At 43.9% G+C, this 24787-nt stretch overlaps 2 protein-coding genes across 2 annotated transcripts; both read left to right on the top strand.

Moving 5' to 3' along the window:
* Positions 1-596: 596 nt before the first annotated feature.
* On the top strand, positions 597-8802 carry LOC137535402 (zinc finger protein 605-like). Its single transcript, XM_068257239.1, has 5 exons — positions 597-642; positions 2037-2115; positions 2506-2603; positions 2716-3292; positions 6803-8802. The coding sequence occupies exons 2-5, from the start codon at positions 2082-2084 to the stop codon at positions 8416-8418; spliced, it is 2325 nt and encodes a 774-aa protein (XP_068113340.1). The 5' UTR covers positions 597-642; positions 2037-2081; the 3' UTR covers positions 8419-8802.
* Positions 8803-22473: 13671 nt separating this feature from the next.
* Positions 22474-23943, top strand: LOC137537180 (zinc finger protein 300-like). Its single transcript, XM_068259293.1, has 3 exons — positions 22474-22573; positions 22918-23701; positions 23745-23943. Exons 1-3 carry the CDS (start codon positions 22474-22476, stop codon positions 23941-23943), a joined length of 1083 nt encoding a protein of 360 aa, XP_068115394.1.
* Positions 23944-24787: the final 844 nt, after the last annotated feature.

Raw genomic sequence — 24787 nt, 5'->3', positions numbered from 1 at the left:
CTAATTACATTTATTTATGTTTGCAAAAGAATGTTGCTCCTCTGAATGTCCAGTATATATAAGCTGTGTTTATTATTATCTTGTCAGTATATGCAGAGACTAAGTCCGATGAAGGCTTATTAGCTGAAAGCTTGCTTTTCATTTACCTCTACATTAGCCAATAAATGTATCATCCTGATTCAAAACTTCATATTTAAAATAGACCACCCAGTCCATAATATTTCTCTAGTAATTCTGCCTCTTCCTCACAGTCTGCTGCAAGGAACTGACACTTCCAGTAACTATGGCGACACATCCAGCAACCATCTGGGGACTAATAATGATTAATATTATTGTTAGTATTCTTGTTATTCATTATTATTGTTATTACTATATGTGATACGTCTGTAGATGAGGCTGTTGTGTAGCAACAGAAAATGATAACAATATTAGTAGTAGTAATAATAATAATAATAATAATAATAGAGTGCTGAGTGCAGGAGATTCCACAAACAGAGGCTGCAGTTAGTCTATTCACCACTAGATGGCGAAATCGCACACAGGAAGTAATAAAAAGTGATGTCACAGAAAGGAAGTGATGTCACAGGCAGGAAGAGGTGTACCACAGCAGGAAGAGAAGTTGCAGGAGGTGGAAGAGAAGAGGTAATCGTGTGACTTTTGTTATATATTTACCAGAGCAGAGGTCGGGGTGGACATCAGGGGTTTAGCAATAGCCATAGCAGCTGCTATGGGGCCCTGGAGGATAGGGGGCCCAGTTAGTACTTAATGTATTCACCATTAACTTCTTGTATTCCTCCAACCTCTGACTTTATCTCAGTGCCCATGAACTATGTGCAGTGTTAATTGCATGAGAATAAAAATTGCCCAATTAACTCATATCTATAGGGTAGGGGCAGGTGGCATTGATTAAGAGTGCCTACAGGAGCTAAGGGCCTCATAAAAGTTTAGCTGATTGGTGGCATGGATAGTAACTGCGGAGACCCCTATTTCTTGCAATGGAAGTGATTTTGTGGATTCCTGTTGGTTCCACTAAATTAGACTAGTGCTGACTATAGTTGTCATTTCCTCTTACTAGTATTAATTCAGCTCAGTCATATGATAGAGACGAGACAGAATGTCCATCCAGTATAGCCATTTCCCTCCTGTGTCCCCCAGCATTGCCATTATCCTCCAGTATGTAATATCCCCACCCCAGTAATGTCATTTCCCCCCCAGTATAGCCATGTCCCCCCTGTGTCCCCCAGCATTGCCATTATCCTTCAGTAATGCCATTTATTTCCCAGTATACCCATGTCCTCCCTGTGTCCCTCAGCATTGCCATTCTTTACCAGTATATAATCTTCCCCACCCCAGCAATGCCATTTCTCCCCCAGTATAGCCATGGGTCCTCCCTGTGTCCCCCAGCATTGCCATTTCCCTCCAGTATGTAATGTCCCCCACCCCAGTAATGCCATTTATCCCCCAGTATAGCCATGTCCCCCTGTGTCCCTCAGCATTGCCATTACCCTCCAGTATGTAATGTCCCCACCCCAGTAATGCCATTTCTCCCCCAGTATAGCCATGTCCCCCAGTATTGCCATTTCCCTCCAGTATGTAATGTCCCCCACCCCAGTAATGCCATTTCTCCCCCAGTATAGCCATGTCCTCCCTGTGTCCCCCAGCATTGCCATTATCCTCCAGTATGTAATGTCCCCCACCCCAGTTATGCTATTTTTTTCCCAGTATAGCCATGTCCCCCATGTTTTCCCCAGCATTGCCATTATACTCCAGTATGTAATGCCCCCCGCCCCCCACCCTCTGTGTCCCCCAGCATTGCCAATATCCTCCAGTATGTAATGTAATTTTATGTGAGGGACACAACAAGCAGAAGATTCTGGAAGTCATCGGGAAGGTGATAGAGCCTCTGACAGGAGAGGTGCTGGGAATTATGGAAATTATCCAGTACAAGAAGGGGTGTGTCTGGGAGGTGACTGTATCATTGTGTGTGTCAGGTTCCTATACAGTGTCAGAATGTCACTGTCTATTTCTCCATGCAGGAGTGGCAGTATAGAGAAGGACACAAGGACCTCTACAAGGACACCATGATGGAGAATCAGCCACCCCTCACATCACCAGGTAAGAGGAGACTTTCATTTCATACAAAGGAGAGAGCAGTATAGAGGGTCCTCCCAGCTCCCCCCATAATCTGCTAAACACATAGAGACAATGCATTCAGTCAGTGTGTATGTTTCCTACAGATGTGTCCAGTAACAGAAACCCACCAGAGAGATGTACAGGTCCTCTTTATTCCCAGGATTGTCCACCTAGATCCCCCATCATCTGATAAACACATAGAGACAATGTATTCAGTCAGTGTGTCTGTTTCCTGCAGATGTATCCAGTAACAGAAACCCACCAGAGAGATGTACAGGTCCTCTTTATTTCCAGGATTGCCCACCTAGATCCCCCATCATCTGATAAACACAGAGAGACAATGTATTCAGTCAGTGTGTGTGCTTCCTACAGATGGATCCAGTAACAGAAACCCACCAGAGAGATGTACAGGTCCTCTTTATTGTGAAGATTGTCCACAGGAAGGCCGCACCATCCGTCACCATAAACAGGTAGATGGGGCTAAAAGTCCCAAGAGACCACAAGCTGTGTGACATTGTTTATTTCTGCGTATGCTATTATCTGTGTTCACAATTTAAATTCTCTCTCATTTCTTGTACTCAGGGCGGATATCTGATATGTATGAATGCTGGGGTTACAGAGGAAGAACAAGAGACGTATGTGAGGAGTGATCAGCAGTCTGTGGAGGAGGGTAACATGAAGAGGAAAATTAAGGAAGAAGAAGAGACGTATGTGAGGAGTGATCAGCAGTCTATGGAGGAGGGTGACATGATGAGGAAAATTAAGGAAGAAGAAGAGATTTATGTGAGGAGTGATCAGCATTACATGGAGGAGGGTGATATGAGGATAATTAAAGAGGAGGAAGAAGAGACCTATGTGAGGACTGATCAACTGTCTGCAAAGGAGGGTGACATGATGAGGACAATTAAAGAGGAGGAAGAAGTAACGTATGTGAGGAGTGATCAGCAGTCTATGGAGGAGGGTGACATGATGAGGAAAATTAAGGAAGAAGAAGAGATGTATGTGAGGAGTGATCAGCAGTATAAGCAGGAGGATGATATGATGAGGTCAATTAAGGAAGAAGAAGAGACGTATGTGAGGAGTGATCAGCAGTCTGCGGAGGTTGGAGATGTTAAGGAGACAATTAAAGTGGAGGACACTCTTGCAGAGGGCAGAGCAGGTGAGTCAGTGTATTCTTTTAGGCACAGACATTCCAGACTTGCACCTGGAGCGCCACCAAGTTCCTCTCTTTGCTCTTCATGCTCCTGTAATGTGGAGCTTTTAAGTTATGGGAGCTCTGTGGAGTCACTTGTTGGCTGTTTACTCCCCCCCCCTTGGGCGGCCATTTAGACCGTGGGTTATAATGATTCTGCAGTTGGAAGAGGCCCCACCCCTTACATATGTAGCCAGTGTACAGCGGTCTCATGGGCTGTGAGTGAGGGAAGGGAGGGAGAAATGTGCCCCCTGCAGGCAGCTTTCAGCCTGACTCTTAGAGAGGGTGATGATGTTTTTCTAATCATTCCACCCACTACCACCAGGTACATGTAAACTTTAAAAATATAATCTCTCACTACTTACTGTCACCAGCCAGCATCAACCACCATCTGCTGCTAAACCCACTACCTGTCACTGCCCATCATCCTGTGCAGACTACCCAACTTTTGCAGCCAGCAAAAAGGGACCCTAAGACCCACCACCTGATGCGTGTTGGAGCCAATCAGCTTCTACTTAGGAATTGGTCATTGTAGACGATCTATGTAGGGGCACACAGGAGGTGTGGAGGAAGAAATGAAGGGGGCATACAGGAGGTGCGGAGGAAGACATGAAGGGGGCACACAGGAGGTACAGAGGAAGAAATGAAAGGTGCAGAGGAAGACATGAAGGGGGGTACACAGGAGATCCAGAGGAAAAAATGAAGGGGGCACACAGGAGGTGCAGAGGAAGGAATGAAGGGGGCACACAGGAGGTGCAGAGGAAGGAATGAAGGGGGCACACAGGAGGTGCAGAGGAAGGAATGAAGGGGACACACAGGAGGTGCAGAGGAAGGAATGAAGGGGGCACACAGGAGATGCAGTGGAAGGAATGAAGGGGGCACACAGGAGGTGCAGAGGATGGAATGAAGGAGGCACACAGGTGGTGCAGAGGAAGAAATGAAGGGGGCACACAGGTGGTGCAGAGGAAGAAATGAAGGGGGCACACAGGAGGTGCAGAGGAAGAAATGAAAGGGGCACACAGGAGGTGCAGAGGAAGGAATGAAGGGGGCACACAGGAGGTGCAGATACAGTGGGTTGCAAAAGTATTCCACATTTTGTCACATTACTGCCACAAACATGAATCAATTTTATTGGAATTCCACATGAAAGACCAATACAAAGTGGTGTACACATGAGAAGTGGAACGGAAATCATACATGATTCCAAACATTTTTTACAAATAAATAACTGCAAAGTGGTGTGTGCATAATTATTCGGCCCCCTTTGATCTGAGTGCAGTCAGTTGCCTATAGACATTGCCTGATGAGTGCTAATGACTAATTAGAGTGCACCTGTGTGTGATCTAATGTCAGTACAAATACAGCTGCTCTGCGACGGCCTCAGGGGTTGTCTAAGAAGATTGGGAGCAACAACACCGTGAAGTCCAAAGAACACACAAGACAGGTCAGGGATCAAGTTATTGAGAAATTTAAAGCAGGCTTAGGCTACAAAAAGAATTCCAAAGCCTTGAACATCCCACGGAGCACTGTTCAAGCGATCATTCAGAAATGGAAGGAGTATGGCACAACTGTAAACCTACCAAGACAAGGCCATCCACCTAAACTCACAGGCCGAACAAGGAGAGCGCTGATCAGAAATGCAGTCAAGAGGCCTATGGTGACTCTGGATGAGCTGCAGAGATCTACAGCTCAGGTGGGAGACTCTGTCCATAGGACAACTATTAGTCATGCACTGTACAAAGTTGGCCTTTATGGAAGAGTGGCAAGAAGAAAGTCCCATTTGCAGTTTGCCACAAGCCATGTGGGGGACACAGCAACCATGTGGAAGAAGGTGCTCTGGTCAGATGAGACCAAAATGGAACTTTTTGGCCAAAATGCAAAACGCTATGTGTGGCAGAAAACTAATACTGCACATCACTCTGAACACACCATCCCCACTGTCATATATGGTGGTGGCAGCATCATGCTCGGGGGGTGCATCTCTTCAGCAGGGACAGGGAAGCTGGTCAGAGTTGATGGGAAGATGGATGGAGCCAAATACAGGGCAAACTTGGAAGAAAACCTCTTGGAGTCTGCAAAAGACTTGAGACTGTGGTGGAGGTTCACCTTCCAGCAGGACACTGACCCTAAACACAAAGCCAGGGCAACAATGAAATGGTTTAAAACAAAACATATCCATGTGTTAGAATGGCCCAGTCAAAGTCCAGATCTAAATCCAATCGAAAATCTGTGGCAAGATCGGAGAACTGCTGTTTACAAACGCTGTCCATCTAATCTGACTGAGCTGGAGCTGTTTTGCAAAGAAGAATGGGCAAGGATTTCAGTCTCTAGATGTGCAAAGCTGGTAGAGACATACCCTAAAAGACTGGCCGCTGTAATTGCAGCAAAAGGTGGTTCTACAAAGTATTAACTCAGGGGAGCTGAATAATTATGCACACCCCACTTTGCAGTTATTTATTTGTAAAAAATCTTTGGAATGATGTATGATTTTCGTTCCACTTCTCATATGTACACCACTTTGTATTGGTCTTCCACGTGGAATTCCAATAAAACTGATGCATGTTTGTGGTAGTAATGTGACAAAATGTGGAAAACTTCAAGGGGGCCGAATACTTTTGCAACCCACTGTAACTGACTTTTATGCACATGTAATGCAGAGTGTATGCAGCTGGTCACATTGGTCAGGAAAAGCATTTCTGAATGCTGAATTTGAAGCTACATAAAATTTGCATGCAAGTTATAGTCGTGTGATTCTTCACAGCAATCCCGCACAGCTCTTCGACTTGAAATTGACTTAATTGGGTTCAATGCAAAAGATACAAAAGTCCCATTATAATGCTGCTCCTGTGGCTGCAGCCTCTGTTTCCAGTCTTCCTGGCTCTTGTTCAGCCACGCAGCACACTGTGATCTGAGGCTGATACTCGGGTGACTCTCTGCACGCTCATACACCCTGGTCATGTGACTGCTGCCCTGTCTTTCTTTTGGACATAGTCATGTGATTGGCCGCCTGTAATGAGCACAACCTTCTGCAGTTCTCTGTCAGGCTGATAACTAGTGATGGGCAGTGACATGCTGATAAATCTGAGATGGTGCAAATTGTATGCTAATGATATGCAAAGTTATGCAGCTGCCGCGTCTGGTCCATTTCCAAGCTGCATAAACTTTGCATCAACTTGGAATTATCAGCAGCTCACTGACCAACTCTAATGATATATGTATTGTATTGTATAGCCTCAGAAGAAGCACTGTCATCAGGCTCCCAGCACCCTCCATTATCCCCCCCCCCTCCTCCCCCGCACCGGTACGTGTTTAGTCTCTTCTTATGGGCTGTGAGGTGATGATGTAACACACAGCCTACTTGTCTGCTCGTAATCCCATCCCTGGCGCCCGCCATACTCTATTCTTTCATCCCTAATGATAATTGTTCCTCCCCTCAGAATTCTCTAACGGGAAGTGATGATGTTTCTCTATTTGCAGGGTGGAGTCCCGGCATCAGGAACCTCTCAGAGACTCGTCTCTCTGTATCCACAGACCGTACAACGGATGATGATGTCACTGGACAAGAGTCTCCTGCAGATATCCTGGTTACCCCAAATATTCCACCAGACTCCCCTCACCTGTCTAACCCTGAGGGGCCTCATACCCAGCACAGCTCTCCCCCTGCTGGAGGGTCTTATTCCTGTTCCTGGTGTGGGAAATGTTTTGTTTGGAAATCAGAGCTTGTAAGACATGAGAGATCTCACACTGGTGAGAAGCCCTATTCATGTGCTGAGTGTGGGAAATGTTTTGGGTATAAATATCATCTTGACATGCATGAGAGAACTCACACAGGTGAGAAGCCCTATTCATGTGCTGAGTGTGGGAAATGTTTTGGAGACAAAGGAGGCCTTGCCAAACATGAGAGAACTCACACTGGTGAAAAACCCTTTTCATGTGGTGAGTGTGGGAAATGTTTTGGGCAGAAAAACAGTCTTACTAGTCATGAGAGAACTCACACTGGTGAGAAGCCTTATTCATGTTCTGAGTGTGGGAAAAATTTTGTGCGTAAATCACAGCTTGTCAATCATGAGAGAACTCACACTGGTGAGAAGCCTTATTCATGTTCTGAGTGTGGGAAAAGTTTTAGGTGTAAATCACAGCTTGTCAGTCATGAGAGAACTCACACTGGTGAGAAGCCTTATTCATGTGTGGAGTGTGGGAAAAGTTTTGGGCGTAAAATAAATCTTGACATACATGAACGAACTCACACTGGCGAGAAGCCTTATTCATGCGCTGAATGTGGGAAATGTTTTAGGGACAAAGGAGGCCTTGCCAGACATGAGAGAACTCACACTGGTGATAAGCTATATTCATGTGCTGAGTGTGGGAAAAGTTTTGGGCATAAATCACTGCTTGTCATTCATGAGAGAACTCACAACGGTGAGAAGCTATATTCATGTGCTGAGTGTGGGAAATGTTTTGGGCGTAAAATAAGTCTTGACATACATGAACGAACTCACACTGGGGAGAAGCCTTATTCATGCGCTGAGTGTGGGAAATGTTTTGGAGACAAAGGAGGACTTGCCAAACATGAGAGAACTCACACTGGTGATAAGCTATATTCATGTGTTGAGTGTGGGAAATGTTTTGGGAATAAAATAAATCTTGTTAGACATGAGAGAACTCACACTGGCGAGAAGCCCTATTCATGTGCTGAGTGTGGGAAATGTTTTGGGCATAAAAAAAGTCTTGACATACATAAACAAACTCACACTGGTGAGAGGTCTTATGCATGCTCTGAGTGTGGGAAATGTTTTGGATACAAAGGAGGCCTTTCCAGACATGAGAGAACTCACACTGGCGATAAACCATATTCATGTGCTGAGTGTGGGAAATGTTTTGGGCATAAAAGCAATCTTGTCGCACATGTGAGATGTCACACTGGTGAGAAGCCTTATACATGTGCTGAGTGTGGGAAATGTTTTGGACGTAAAACAAATCTTGTCAGACATGAGAGAACGCATACTGATGAGAAGCTGTGTGTGGGAAATGTTTTCAGTAGTAAATCAAGCCTTATTATACATGAAAGTTCTAATACTGGTGAGAAGCCCTAATCATGCTGAGTGTGGGAAATATCACAGGAGGACTTGGGTAAGATTTTGTGCTTCTCTGGGGAACAGGTAGTGACATGAATATGTACTCTGTAGAATACTGTGGGAGATGTCAGTACAATAGAAATAATAATAATATGTTCAAGAGAGTTGAAGTTAATACTTTCATATATCAAAACCTGAAAATATGTGTGGTTTAAGCAGATATACTAATAGGAAAATATGCACATAGAAGCTGAAATGGTAAAATTCATGGTATAAGAGGAATGCTATAAATATATACTGTATATATGGAATGAAATGTGAACTGCGGCCTTTCCCTCGTAGGACTAAACGGGATGGCCCTATTTTTTTCCCCAAAGTGGTCCCCAAAATTACCCATCTGTTTAGCAGCAGCAGTTTTTTGCAAATTAAAGATATCTTTATATTACAAACTTCTCCTCCTAGCGTTTTTCACTCTCTCAATTTTTATTGTTTTTTTATAGTTTTTAATGGCTATGCACCATGGGGTGCTTCTTAGCATCAAGTTAAAATAATTTTTATTGTGCCTATAAACGTGCGCAACAGCGAAGGTCCTCAGCACCTACTTCCTGGAACCACGCTGAAGTGCACGCAGACAAATAAAGTTTTATTGGGGGGATGGGAGTGGGCAAACCCCGACCAATCACAGAGCGAGCGCCGCCATAGCTCTGTGCCCCTGATGAGTCATGCCTTTGACGAAATCAATTGGGCGGAGCTACGAATGGTGCGTTTGAACTGCAGGCAAGTGGAGAGCGGGCGGCAAGGAGGTTTTTCCCCACACGCAGGGATTGATGACACTTTCTGGCCAGACCGGGAGAGCCCGTGGCAAAAACTCTATGCGCTAAACAATCCAAGGAACCTGAAATTTTAAAGTGGAAGCCCTTGGATCTGCATTTTTCAATGGTAACTGCAGCAAAGGTGGAATAGTTTGCACAGGCGAGGGGAGCCTCTGAATACCCCACATGCGCATCTGACCATTGTGAATAGTGGTCCAACAAAGGTGGTGAGTTGCTCTCCATTAGGTGTTGGTGGTGGGAGTGACACGCATCTGTATATGCAGCGCTGGTCAAGTTTTGATATATGAACTTATAGAAAGGATTAACTCGCCTGTGTTTTGACGTCAGCGAAGCAAAAAGTCACATTGATTGGGACTATCTGTTGTTACTTATTTATGTGAAATATAATTAATGAATTGGGAAGGTGACTGGAGCACTGAACTGGACTGATTTGTGTATTTGTGTCTGGCAGTTTGGTGTAGCTGCTAGATTGCAGAATATTAAGTGGTTTATGCAAACCGAGTAGCTGTAATCTTTTTAGTATTGTGTGATTTTATTATAAACAAGAAAAAACACACTTGATTTACAATATTAAAAACACTAGATAAACCTTTTTTTGGAGATTGGTTATTGTTAAAACGTAGCTTTTAATAGATTTGGGTTACAAATAAATAGTTTGAACAGATTATACTACCCCTTAGTGCAAAAAGTGATACATTGGGTTGGGGATAAAGGTCATTTGTCTGTCAGACTCTCCTCCAAACTCACAATGCATGTATATTAACAACCCCACACACAACCCTACATGTTTCTTTCCTTAGTTGGAAACTTCGTCAGGGGTGACCAAAGTGCTAAGTGCCTAGAGTGCCTAAAGTGCTAAAGTATATTTATTATAAAACATCACATATTACACATATAAAGGTAGCTTAATAAATAGATTAGGCCACTACCAGCAGCCAAATGAGTCCAGTCTGCTCACCTCGCCCCTTTTATAGTGGAGTGATGGCTCCAGAGGATGCTGGGAAGGGAGGGTACGGGTTACTCCCCCTAGCACACCCCTTTGTTCCTGTATTAATGGTCAAAGGACCTATCAATCATGAGGTGGTCCAATAGGATTGCACACATTGCAAGTAATAATGTTAAAAAAGGTAATAAATAAATCACCTACAAGCCCCATCTCTTCCCATCCTAGGCATCACATCCCCTGCTAATACATCTGTGGAGGATGGCAGCAGTAAAATCTTTAAATGTCCTAGAAATCACGGAGAACAGAGCACTCGAGGACGCTCTTTCCTGATTGGTCACAATGCACCACATGAGGGACAGAAGGATACACCAATCAGCTAGTGGAACAGCCAGAGCTAGAGCCAATAAGCAGTGACAGTGAATTCTGCTCTGTAAAAGCTAACATCCGCCCACCACAGAAGCAGTGAATAAATTAAAACGTCACACACAGCTCGGCTCTGCTGAAGGCGTTACTGAATCCTGAGTCCTGGGTTGTCTAGGAGACAAGTAAACAAAGCAGTGAATACATTTTTTTTTGTAACACTGTTTTTATTGTATCGTTTAACATAAAAGTTACATGACAATTTAGAAATTAATAAATAAACAGATACTGGTATATGCATCTCCATTTTGTTTTTTAAACACAGTCAAATAATGACAACTTTCAACTATATAACTATGTATCAAATATAGACCACACCCAGAATTGGTTAAATTGTCTAAGAAGGATGTAGACAAGATCTTCAGATTATTGAAGTAAAGCCTGTATTAGGGGTGAGCCCATCAAGAAAGAAGGAAGTTATGTTTCCTGACGTGTATTGCGTCAAAGTAACACAGCTGAGTATATCAGTGAAAGAAGAGCACAAATGTTAAAGAACTAGTGATCTTAAAGGGGGAAGAGTGGTAGTGAGTCGCAGTGTTCAGGTAGTATGTTTATATCATTTAGTATGCGGTAGGTGTAAAAGGGTCTCAAAAATTGTTTTGATCTCAAGAAGTTGTTAAGACCGGTATACCTCTTTACACATTTAGGTAGGTCCAGTTCCTTTGGATGTACCTTATTTCTAAATAGCATTTGAGAGTCATGGGGGCAAATTGTCCGGAGAAAAATGCACCCAAGGGTCCCAAATCCTATGAAAATCAGTTTCTGTGTTCCTTAGGGAGGCTGTTAGTTGTTCCATAGATTTAGTTCAATTAATTTTAATTTTAATATCTGGGATGGTAGGTGGAGCTATTTTTTTTCCAAGCAAACGTTATAGAAAGCCTGGTGGCCGTTAGGATATGAGAGATTAAACGCATAGTGTATTTGGGTACTTTCGGGATAGGTTTACCCAAGAGCATATGCAATGGATCCAAAGGAACTGAGACCCCCGTGACCTGTAGAATCAAATTCTGAACTTCCTTCCATAAAGATGTAATCGAGGGACAAGACCAAAGGATATGATCTAATGAACCTTTATAACCACAACCCCTCCAGCAACTATCCGGAGTATTAGGATATATTCGAGATCGTACTTCTGGGGTTAGGTACCAATGAAATAAAATTTTATAAATGTTTTCTTTGATTTGGGTACACATAGACGTGTGACGGGCATTCTCCCATATATCAGTCCATTCCTCCAAATCAATTCTTACGGAAAGAGCTTTTCCCCATTTTTCAAGCAGTGAATAAATTAACCCGTCATAGGCAGCTCAGCAGAAGCTGGCCAGACAGCGTGAGGAATTGTAAACAAAGCTGTAAGAAGTAACCATAAGCCATCTCTATCAGCAGACAAACATTAAACTGCTCTAGGGAAAGTGCCCAGACACTGTCAGGATACAGATGCTTCAGGCTGCCTATTGTATCCATGCGTGTGACATCGCTAAGAGTTAACCCCTTCAGTACCTGACATCCTCCCACTTCAGGAGCAGTGAATGAATCAAGTCACACATAGCTCTGCCAGAGACATGACTGAATAGTAAGTCATAGATTGTCTAGGAAATGAGCAAACAGAGCTGCACGAGTAGTGAATAAATGAACACTTCATAGGCAGCTCAGCATAAGCTGGCTGGACAACCATGGTTACCATGGGGTGTTGTAAACAAAACTGTAGGATGTAAACACAGAAGCCACCCGTTAGCAGCCAGGTATAAATCCGCTCTAGGGGGAGGGAGACTAGTGCCCAGATACTGTCAGGATGAAGATGCAGACTGCCTACTGCATCCATGCGTATGATAGCGCTAGGAGTTAACCCCTTCAGTGCCTAAAGGGAATGGAAATGTCAGAATTAGGCATAATCATACAGGATTACCATCACGGGGCAGAGAAAGGTAGTGGCATGAAATAACTTTATTAGCATTAGAAGCTGGGAAAGAGAATCCAGAGATGCTGGTTATATGTTAATGAGGTAGTGTAAAGAGGAAGTAGGGCACACAACCAATACACTACATATCAGATAAAGGGGGTATAGGTGAACCTTGCGGTCTTAGAGTGCCCAGCCTATAGATCCATTTGGCCTCTGTCTCAGTTTTTGGTCCAAGTTTCCCCCTCTAGGGCCCATACTCCATTTCTGTATTACCCAGAACTTGAGACATCCAGGGTCACCGCCATGTTTATCTTTGAAATGTCTCGCCACAGGTGTATTTCGTTTGTGGAGCACATCACCTAGATGCTCCAGGATTCTGGCTTTTACGGCTCTCATTGTTTCACCCACATAAATGAGGGGGCAGGGGCATTGGATGGCGTACACGACCCCCTCTGTGTCACAGTTGAAGAAGTCTAATAACTTAAAGATGCGGCCATCTTTGGGTGCAGCAAAGTTCTTACATTTTAGAACATTTGTGCAAGCCTTACACTTACCCCATTTATACATGCCCTTAAGGGGGCCACTTAACCAGGTTTTTTTCATTGTACCTGAGGGCTCTCCTTTTGTTGGTAAGAAGGAATGTGTGAGGCTGTCCCCCAAATTTTTCCCTCTTCTGTATGTAATCATGGGGGCTTGTGGTATATATTCCCTCAACTGTGGGTCCAATTTCAAAATGGACCAATGTCTTTCTAGGATACGTTTGATGTTATTCGACTGATTGGTATAAGTGCTAATCAGTCTAGCTTTACCTCCTCCCTCAGTGGGTTCCCTATTTCTAGGGACCAGTAAATCCTTTCTTTCTGTCTGATGTGCCCTTTCCTGTGCCTCCGCAATCAATTTACTTGGGTAGCCCCGATCAGAAAATCTCTTTTCCAGAGTGCGGCATTCATTGTCAAAATCCACCTCACTGGTGCAGTTTCTCCGGGCCCTAAGAAATTGGCCCTTTGGGATTCCCCTCTTGAGTGGTTCTGGATGGTAACTGTCCCAAGCCAGTAGCAAATTTGTTGCTGTAGGTTTGCGGTAATCTTAGTGTCAAGACCACCAACACTATTATATTACTGATTTGGACATCCAAAAAGTTTAACCTGCTTTTATTGATTTCATGGGTGAAGAACATACCAATTTCGTTAGAGTTCAAGTGATTTACAAAATCTGTAAACATATCTTTGGGGCCGTCCCACAAGATGAAGATATCATCTATGAAACGGCCCCAGAAGATGACATGGGAGCTATAGACTGCCAAATCCTCTCCAAAGACAGTAGTGTCATCCCACCACCCAAGGAAGAGGTTGGCATATGAAGGGGCACATGCCGTCCCCATAGCACATCCCCTCTCCTGCAAATAATACTTATTCTGGAATAAGAAATACTTATAGGTCAGGATAAACCTTGTCAACTCCAGAGTAAGGGATGAGTGATCTTTTAAGTGGACACTCCTAGTTTTCAAATAGAAGTCAATGGCCTGAAGGCCTAGATCATGACTAAATATTATCATACAGCGATTCTACATCCAGGCTAGCCAGCCAGGTATTTTCAGTAATGTGTATATCATGTAGTTGATTGAGGAGGTCCATTGTGTCCCGCAGGTAAGAGGGTAAACTCTCAACGAAAGACCTTAGGAAAGAATCAACATATTTACTAATCTGTTCGGTTAAGCAATTATTACTAGGTACAATTTGGGCGACCAGGTGGAGTCATTAGATTCTTATGGACCTTGGGGAGGGCATAGAATGTTGCAGTTGTAGGAGATTTATTCCAGATACAGTCAAAATCCCTTTTATCTAGGATGCCCTTCATTTTAGCCTCCTTCAGGAGGTTTTCAAGTTCTTTTAGAAACACAGGCGTAGGATTCGTCTCCAGTCTCCTGTATTGTTTCCTATCAGACAGGAGTGCTAGGCACATCTTTATGTACCCATCACAGTGCATAAGAACAACATTTCCCCCTTTGTCTGACTTTTTTTATCACAAGATCATCATTTTTCACCAGTCTCTCTAGGGCCAGTTGTTCGTTCCTATTAAGATTTTTATGTCTAGTGTCATATTTTACCTTCACCAGGTCCTCTAGGTCCACTGTATCTACAAAGGTTTGAATTGTGGGATACCCACTGATACTTGGGCAACATTTACTTTTTGTTGTTAAATTGCTTTTCGGTGCCCCTAATCGTATTTCCCCAGTCCTATTTTCCTCCAAAAGGTCATTGAGGATTGTGACTGTATTTTCATCTCTTTCCTTACTTCTCCTCAACTGCATAGTGTGAGTATTCATATATTTATATATTGCTAGTTTTCTTGCGAACAGGTTAATGTCCTTCACAGTCTCAAATAAATCAAAATCAGGTGTGGGTACAAATGTTAAACCTTTCAAGATGACAGAAAATTCAGCTTCATCTAAGACATAATCAATCAAATTGATAATATGCATGGTCTCTATATTGTCAGGATCTACCACTCTTCCTCTCTCCTTTTCCAGTGTGCCGTCTTGTACCCCCATCTGTCCCTGTTTCTCAGCTGTCTGGGGTAATGGGATTTTGTCCCCTCGGTCTCCCCCTGCCTCGTGGTTTCTTTGGTATCACAATGGGCTCCCCTGATTTTGACCCTTTGTTTGATTCGGTCTCAGACTCTGTCTCAGTCTCACCGCAGGAAGAAAGTGGGTCCTGTGCTGCAGGGTCTTGTGCCGGAGTTTTTTTCCAGCTATAGGCCTTGCCGTTTTTAAAATCGCGGCAGTCCCGTATATATTTTTTATGTTTTTTTGTTTTAATACTTTCTTTATAGCTGAGTACCTTTTTCTGTAACTTCTCCTCTAGTTTTTATAGTCAGGGTGCTCCTTAAAGCCAGTAACCTTGGTGTGTTCGTTTGCGAATTTGGAATTAATTTTTACCAAATATTTCACTTCATAATCACGTAAATATGTCATCAATTCCAAGGTTTGTTTGGTCTTTTAAGGCATTCCACCCTTTCATAAAATCATCATCGTCCGTGTGTGTATGGGGGGCTACTAGATTGCGTAAGCCTCTGAAAGTAATTTGATCTTTTATATATTTATTAAAGCTAGACACCCCCCACCAGCTTCTATTGTGTTCTTTATATAGGTTGAAAATTTGTCGAAATGCCTCATCAATCTCAGAGTTAGTAGGGGGGAGGGAAACACTGGATGTGGCAGTGGTTGTTTCCTCACAAGAAAAAACTTCCTTTGCTTCTGATAATAAACCAGTTACGTCTGGAATACTATCAAGGAAACCCGACATAGCTTGGAAAAATATACATTCTTATCTCCGCAGGAAGGTTAGAAGGCGTCAGGTCGCCTCAGTATTATCAGCAAGAAAAAACACACCTGATTTACAATATCAAAAACACTAGATAAACCTTTTTTTTGGAGATTGGTTATTGTTAAAACGTAGCTTTTAATAGTTTTGGGTTAAAAATAAATAGTTCGAACAGATTATACTACCCCTTAGTGCAAAAAGTGATACATTGGGTTGGGGATAAAGGTCATTTGTCTGTCAGACTCTCCTCCAAACTCACAATGCATGTATATTAACAACCCCACACACAACCCTACATGTTTTGTTTCCTTAATTTGAAACTTCGTCAGGGGTGACCAAAGTGCTAAGTGCCTAGAGTGCCTAAAGTGCTAAAGAATATACATTATAAAACATCACATATTACACATATAAAGGTAGCTTAATAAATAGATTAGGCCACTACCAGCAGCCAAATGAGTCCAGTCTGCTCACCTCGCCATTTTATAGTGGAGTGATGGCTCCAGAGGATGCTGGGAAGGGAGGGTACGGGTTACTCCCCATAGCACACCCCTTTGTTCCTGTATTAATGGTCAAAGGACCTATCAATCATGAGGTGGTCCAATAGGATTGCACACATTGCAAGTAATAATGTTAAAAAGGTGATAAATAAATCACCTACAAGCCCCATCTCTTCCCATCCTAGGCATCACATCCCCTGCTAATACATCTGTGGAGGATGGCAGCAGTAACATTTTTAAATGTCCTAGAAATCCCTAAACCGTGAGGAGTAGTCTTGAAACCAAATGTCTCAAAATGACCTGTGAAATCCTAAAGGTACTTATTGGACTTTGGGCCCCTTAGCGCAGTTAGGGTGCAAAAAAGTGCCACACATGTGGTATCGCTGTACTCAGAAGAAGTAGTATGTGTTTTGGGGTGTATTTTTACACATACCCATGCTGGGTGGGAGAAATCTCTCTGTAAATGGACAATTGTGTGTAACAAAAATCAAAAACAAAATCAAAAAACAAAAAAATCAAAACATTGTCATTTCTCCCACCCAGCATGGGTATGTGTAAAAATACATCCCAAAACACATTGTACTACTTCTCCTGAGTACCGCAATACCACATGTGTGGCACTTTTTTGCAGCCTAACTGCACTAAGGGGCCCAAAGTTCAATGAGCACCTTTAGGCTTTACAGGGGTGCTTACAATTTAGCACCCCCCCAAAATGCCAGAACAGTAAACACACCCCACAAATGACCCCATTTTGGAAAGTAGACACTTCAAGATATTCAGAGAGCGGCATGGTGAGTCCGTGGCAGATTTCATTTTTTTTTGTCACAAGTTAGCAGAAATGGAAACTTTTTTTTTTTGTCTCAAAGTGTCATTTTCCGCTAACTTGTGACAAAAAATAAAATCTTCTATGAACTCACCATGCATCTTAGTGAATACTTTGGAATGTCTTCTTTCCAAAATGGGGGCATTTGGGGGGTATTAATACTATCCTGGAATTTTAGCACCTCATGAAACATGACAGATGCTTAGAAAAGTCAGAGATGCTTCAAAATGGGAAAATTCACTTTTGGCACCATAGTTTGTAAATGCTATAACTTTTACCCAAACCAATATACACTGAATGTTTTTTTTTTATCAAAGACATGTAGTACAATAAATTTGGACAAAAATGTATACAGAAATTTTACTTTATTTATGTCTTTTTTGATGAATATAATAAAAACTAAAACTCGCAGCAGCAATCAAATAGCACCAAAAGAAAGCGGTATTAGTGAAAAGAAGAGAAGGTAAAATTCATTTAGATAGTAGGTTGTATGACCGAGCAATAAACCGTTAAAGCTGCAGTGGTCTGAATGGAAAAAAAGGCTCTGGTCCTTAAGGGGCGAAAAGACTGTGGTCCTTAAGTGGTTAAATATGAAGTGTTGAATGAGGATGATACATTAAAAAGTAAGCTTTCAGTTAATAAACCTTCATCTGACTTAGTTCCTGCATATTGACCAGATACAAAAAGAGGACACCGAGAGCCCAATATGGTGTAGTATGTAAAACAATTGGTAATAGAACGTAAGTAAACAAATAACGCTTGCAAGTACACACTACACGCTGATAGGAGAACACTGACACAGGCATTGGAGAAAAGCCGATTCGCCCACTCTGTTTAAAATATTTAAATCAAATCACCAGAGGTGGCGCTCACAGCAATGTCACATCTATATTACAGTTCAGATGCCTAAGGCAAATATAAGCAGAACGGCGCAATTCCAAATTCCACCATCCACTATGACAGAGAAGCATACAACCTATAATATCTGTGCTTCACTGAGGATATACTGTATACATACACCATTTATCACAGAGTCAATGATCAAATAAGGTAGTCCACTTCCAAACTCCACATTAACAACGTAATTTTGAGAGAAGCATATACACTTGAGTCTCTATGCTTCACTGGATCAAAAATTTTCATATTCAGCATATAATTCCTATTTTTCCTTGTCTGTGCATAAAGTTTGACCACGTAGATGGAATAAAACACCACCACCACACCCTAAGTCAGCAACTCACTGTGTGGTGCGACCTATGCCAGGTCTATTCAGGCCTTGGGACTGTTTCCTGGTTGTCCATCCCCCAGTGGCAATGGCTGTAATCTTCCTTAAGCTTGTATCCTCATCCCATGTACCTCAATAAAAAATTGCACTAAGGCTGGTTTCACAGTGGGATGTTACAGGTGCACGTTAGAGCAGCCTGTAACGCACCCCACCGCACAGCAATGAAAAATCAGAACAGCCCGTTCACAGTGCCCACGTTGCGTTACTCAGTAACGCTGCGCCATAAAATAACGTACTGCATGCAGTACTTTATAAGCGGCAGAGCCGCGTTAGACTGCTTGCACATGCTCAGTAGTTTTGGGGAGGAGCGGAGAGCGGCTAGGCACATGGCTAATTAATATTCACTGCACTCAGTGACATGCAGTGTTTACTTCCTGGAGCGGCCGCTCTGTGTGGCGATTGGCCGGCGGGACCACATGATGCCGCATGCGTCCAAGAGTACGCATCACGGACGCCAGAGTGAGCTGCACAACGCGGCTCACTCTGACGTCCAAAGCAGAGAGCACCAGGCGTTGCGTTAGGGGCACGTTGTGCGACCATAACGTCCCCTAAAACGCAACGTCCTGGTGTGAAACAAGCCTTACAGTTTCCACATGGGTATTAGTGCATAGAGTTTCCCAGGCTCTCCCCCATTGTGCAGGCCGGTAGGCAAAGCGATCCCTTGATCTGGAGGGGCGTTACTACCGTGCACACAGTACCACTGATCCCCTCCACTCCTGGTCACGCCGCCCTCCACGTGTAGATCTTCCGTGTCTGGCTCCGCCTTACTAGTTCTGATGAGTCATTGATCGACAAAACTTGTAAGGCAGAGCCAGACACACAAGAGATCTACACATGGAGGGTGGCGTGACCAGGTGTGGAGGGGATCGGCGGTACCGTGCACGTGGCGGTAGCGAGGGACAGTGTTAGAGAGGCTGTAGTGTGATATAGTGCTGTGTAGCAGTCAGTGTAGGGGGAGGAGTTGCTGCTGATGATGATGAATCAGGGACAGTGTTAGAGAGGCTGCAGTGGGATATAGTGCAGTGTAGCAGTCAGTGTAGGGAGAGCAGCTGCTGATGATGATGATACAGGGAGAGTGTTAGAGAGGCTGTAGTGTGATATAGTGCTATGTAGCAGTCAGTGTAGGAGAGTAGAGATGGCCTGAATGGTTCGCCGGCGAACGGTTCCAGACGAACTTTGGGTGGAAAACTTTCGCCCCATAATGCTCCATTGGGGTCAACTTTGACCCTCTACATCACAGTCAGCAGGCACATTGTAGCCAATCAGGCTACACTCAGTCCTGGAGCCACTCCCCCCTTATATTAGGCAGGCTCCGCCGGCCATTACACTCACTCGTGTGCCTGCAATAGTCAGTGTAGGGCGAGCTGCTTCAGATTGTTTCTCCTAGGAAAATATTAGTTAGGCTCTTGACATGTTAGCTTGCTCCTGGCTGAATCTTATTGCTGTAATAGCACCCCACAACAGTTCTTTTGAGAGCTAATACTGTTCTTGTGATCTATTTTTTTTCTTCTGTGTGTCACTGACACTTGTGTTGCATAGACAGCCTTGATAATTCATACCGTGTGTGTGCCACTGCCAGTGGCCCACCACATTCAGTGACTACTACCTGTGTGACAGGTGCACATTTAATACCCAGTACTGCATATACCTAGTACCTGTTGTGTTTAGTTAACCCATATCATCACTGCATATACCTACCTTTGTGTTGAGTGAACCTACCTCACTGCATATACCTACCTTTGTGTTCAGTGAACCCACCTCACTGCATCTACCTACCTTTGTGTTCAGTGAACCCACCTCACTGCATCTACCTAGCTGTTGTGTTGAGTGAACCCACCTCACTGCATCTACCTACCTTTGTGTTCAGTGAACCCACCTCACTGCATATACCTACCTTTGTGTTGAGTGAACCCACCTCACTGCATCTACCTAGCTGTTGTGTTGAGTGAACCCACCTCACTGCATATACCTAGCTGTTGTGTTGAGTGAACCCACCTCACTGCATATACCTACCTTTGTGTTGAGTGAACCCACCTCACTGCATCTACCTAGCTGTTGTGTTCAGTGAACCCACCTCACTGCATCTACCTAGCTGTTGTGTTGAGTGAACCCACCTCACTGCATATACCTACCTTTGTGTTGAGTGAACCCACCTCACTGCATATACCTACCTTTGTGTTGAGTGAACCCACCTCACTGCATCTACCTAGCTGTTGTGTTCAGTGAATCCACCTCACTGCATCTACCTAGCTGTTGTGTTGAGTGAACCCACCTCACTGCATATACCTACCTTTGTGTTCAGTGAACCCACCTCACTGCATCTACCTAGCTGTTGTGTTCAGTGAACTCACCTCACTGCATCTACCTAGCTGTTGTGTTGAGTGAACCCACCTCACTGCATATACCTAGCTGTTGTGTTGAGTGAACCCACCTCACTGCATATACCTACCTTTGTGTTCAGTGAACCCACCTCACTGCATCTACCTAGCTGTTGTGTTCAGTGAACCCACCTCACTGCATCTACCTAGCTGTTGTGTTGAGTGAACCCACCTCACTGCATATAACTACCTTTGTGTTCAGTGAACCCACCTCACATGACAAGACATGAAGGAGACACACAGGAGGTGTAGAGGCAGAAATGATGGGAACACACAGGAGGTGCAGAGGAAGAAATAAAGGGGACACACAGGAGGTGCAGAGAAAGCACTGAGGGGTGCAGACAGGATTAGCAGAGGGAGCACTGAAGGGGGCACACAGGAGGTGCAAAGGTAGAAATGTAGGGGACACAGGAGGTGCAGAGGAAGCACTGATGATGAGGGCACACGAGGTGTGGATGAAAAAATGAAGTGGGCAAACAGGAGGTGCAGATGAAGAAATGAAGTGGGCACATAGGAGGTACAGAGGATCGAATGAAGGGGGCACACAGGAGGTGCAGAGAAAGGAATGAAGGGAGGTGCAGAGGAAGGAATGAAGGGGGCACACAGGAGGTGCAGATAAAGGAATGAAGGGGGCACACAGGAGGTGCACATAAAGGAATGAAGGGGGCACACAGGAGGTGCAGAGGAAGAAATGAAGGAGGCACACAGGATGAGCAGAGGAAGAAATGACAGGGCACACAGGAGGTGCAGAGGAAGGAATGAGTGAGTACACAGGAGGTGCAGATAACTGTATGCACATGTAATGCAGAGTGTATGCAGCTTGTCACATTTCTGAATGCTGAATTTGAAGCTACATAAAATTTGCATGCAAGTTATAGTCATGTGATTCTCCACAACAATCCCACACAGCTCTTCTACTTTAAATTGACTTTATTGGTTTCAATGCAAAAGATACAAAAGTCCCATTATAATGCTGCTCCTGTGGCTGCAGGCCTCTGTTTCCAGTCTTCCTGGCTCTTGTTCAGCCACGCAGCACACTGTGATCTGAGGCTGATACTCGGGTGACTCTCTGCACGCTCATACACCCTGGTCATGTGACTGCTGCCCTGTCTCTCTTTTGGACATAGTCATGTGATTGGCCGCCTGTAATGAGCACAACCTTCTGCAGTTCTCTGTCAGGCTGATAACTAGTGATGGGCAGTGACATGCTGATAACTCTGAGATGGTGCAAATTGTATGCTAATGATATGCAAAGTTATGCAGCTGCTGCATCTGGCCCATTTAGAAGCTGCATAAACTTTGCATCAACTTGGAATTATCAGCAGCTCACTGACCATCTCTAAGGATATATGTATTGTATTGTATAGCCTCAGAAGAAGCACTGTCATCAGGCTCCCAGCACCCTCCATTATCCTCACCTCCCCCCTTCCCCCCGCACCGGTACGTGTTTAGTCTTTTCTTATGGGCTGTGAGGTGATGATGTAACACAGCCTACTTGTCTGCACATTGCCAAATAAAGGAAGCTGATCAGCAGTGTCAGCTAGTGACGGGCTTCCGAGTAGCCACTCAGATTTTATATGGTAATGGATGCAGGTATAACAGCGGGAGACGGGGGTTACTTACCCAGAAGCCCGTGGGATCCTATGCGTATCATTCCCCCCATACACGATGTATGTGACACGGTCCACGACACTAATGCACTTCCTGCCTTCAAGCCAAAAGGAGAACCTGCAGAAAGGAGGAAGTGCAGAAAGGTGGAAGTGCAGTAGTGAGTCATGAAGCTGCTCATAATCCCCTCCCTGATGCCCGCCATACTCTATTCTTTCATCTCTAATGATAATTGCTCCTCCCCTCAGAATTCTCTAACAGGAAGTGATGATGTTTCTCTATTTGCAGGGCGGAGTTTCGGCATCAGGAACCTCTCAGAGACTCGTCTCTCTGTATCCACAGACTGTACAGCGGATGATGATGTCACTGGACAAGAGTCTCCTGCAGATATCCTGGTTATCCCAAATATTCCCCCAAACTCCCCTCACCTGTCTAACCCTGAGGGGCCTCATACCGAGCACAGCTTTCGCCCTGCTGGAGGGTCTTATTCCTGTTCCTGGTGAGGGAAATGTTTTGTTAAGAGATCAAATCTTATAAATCATGAGAGAATTCACACTGGTGAGAAGCCATATTCATGTGCTGAGTGTGGGAAATTTTTTGGGTGTAAATCAAGCCTTGCCATACATATGAGATCTCACACTGGTAAGAAGCCATATTCATGTGCTGAGTGTGGGAAATGTTTTGGAGACAAAGGAGAGCTTTCCAAACATGAGAGATCTCACACTGGTGAAAAACCCTTTTCATGTGGTGAGTGTGGGAAATGTTTTGGGCAGAAAATAATTCTTGTCAGACATAAGAAAACTCACACTGGTGAGAAGCCTTTTTCATGTTCGGAGTGTGGGAAATGTTTTGGTCAAAAATCATTTCTTATCGGTCATGAGAGAACTCACACTGGTGAAAAGCCCTATTCAATTGCTGAGTGTGGGAAATGTTTTGGCCATAAAACAAGTCTTGACATACATGGACGAACTCACCCTGGGGAGAAGCCTTATCCATGCACTGAGTGTGGGAAATGTTTTAAAGACAAAGGAACACTTATCAAACATGAGAGATCTCACACTGGTGAGAAGCCATATTCTTGTGCTGAGTGTGGGAAATGTTTTGAAGAAAAAGGAACTCTTGTTATATATGAGAGATTTCACACTGGTGAGAAGCCATATTCATGTGCTGAGTGTGAGAAATGTTTTGATTATATATCAAACCTTGCCATTGGAAATGTTTTGGAGACAAAGGATACCTTTCCAAACATCAGCGTTTTCACACTGGTGAAAAAAACCCTTTTCATGGGGTGAGTGTGGGAAATGTTTTGGGCAGAAAATAAATCTTGGCAGTCATGAGAGAAGTCACACTGGTGAGAGGCCTTATTCATGTGGTGAGTGTGGGAAATGTTTTGGACGTAAAACACATCTTGCCAGACATGAGAGAACTCACACTGATGAGAAGCTGTGTGTGGGAAATGTTTTCAGTAGTAAATCAAGCCTTATTATACATGAAAGTTCTAATACTGGTGAGATGCCCTATTCATGCTGAGTGTGGGAAATATCACAGGAGGACGGCAGGGACAGGGGGATGGGTAAGATTTTGTGCTTCTCTGGGGAACAGGTAGTGACATGAATATGTACTCTGTAGAATACTGTGAGATTATTAATAATGTTCAGGAGAGTTGAAGTTAATACTTTTCCTCACAGGCACAGCACAGGTTACTGATGAGAGTGCTGAGAAAAGGGAGTGAGGGAGAGGAAGACTGGGGTGGACAGCTGCCATATATGCTGTATAGGTTACTGACCTGTGACAGCACTGCAGCACCCTGCCAATCATCCTGTATAGGATATTCTGCCCACGTGCTCCTCCAGCCACCCGGACATAAAAACGTGACCTTCTGTGCCGGGCCCCTCCCCTCCCTGTGCTCAGGACCGGCTGAGAGAAGTGATGCTCTCTTCCTGCAGCATACAGATATCTCCACTCGTGCTTAGAGATGAGCGTAATGACGTAATTACGATTTTGCGAAATTTCGCGTGATTAGTGTAATTACGATTATGGCCGTAAGTACATAATCGTAATGAAGAAGGATTTCGCGAAATTTCACGTAACCGTAATTTTCGTGTAATTTTCGCATTAAATTTGGTGTTACGAAATTAATGCGTATGTCCATGCTCCCAAGCGGAAAAGTTGACGCATGGATCAATGTTAGGTAGCCGCCGACTTTAAGGGTTAATAGCAAAGCCCCCTTAAATGCTAAGAGCCTCAAATTTGGAGAATATATTAAGGAGATCAGGAGGAATAAGAGGAAAAATTTTTTTTTCAAAAAGACCTTATAGTTTTTGAGAAAATCGATTTTTAAGTTTCAAGGGCGAAAATGTCTTTTAAATGTGGA

This window comes from Hyperolius riggenbachi, chromosome 10 (assembly GCF_040937935.1).
Source record: "Hyperolius riggenbachi isolate aHypRig1 chromosome 10, aHypRig1.pri, whole genome shotgun sequence".
Classification (NCBI taxonomy): domain Eukaryota; kingdom Metazoa; phylum Chordata; class Amphibia; order Anura; family Hyperoliidae; genus Hyperolius; species Hyperolius riggenbachi.
This window is presented reverse-complemented; position numbering and strand designations above follow the sequence as displayed.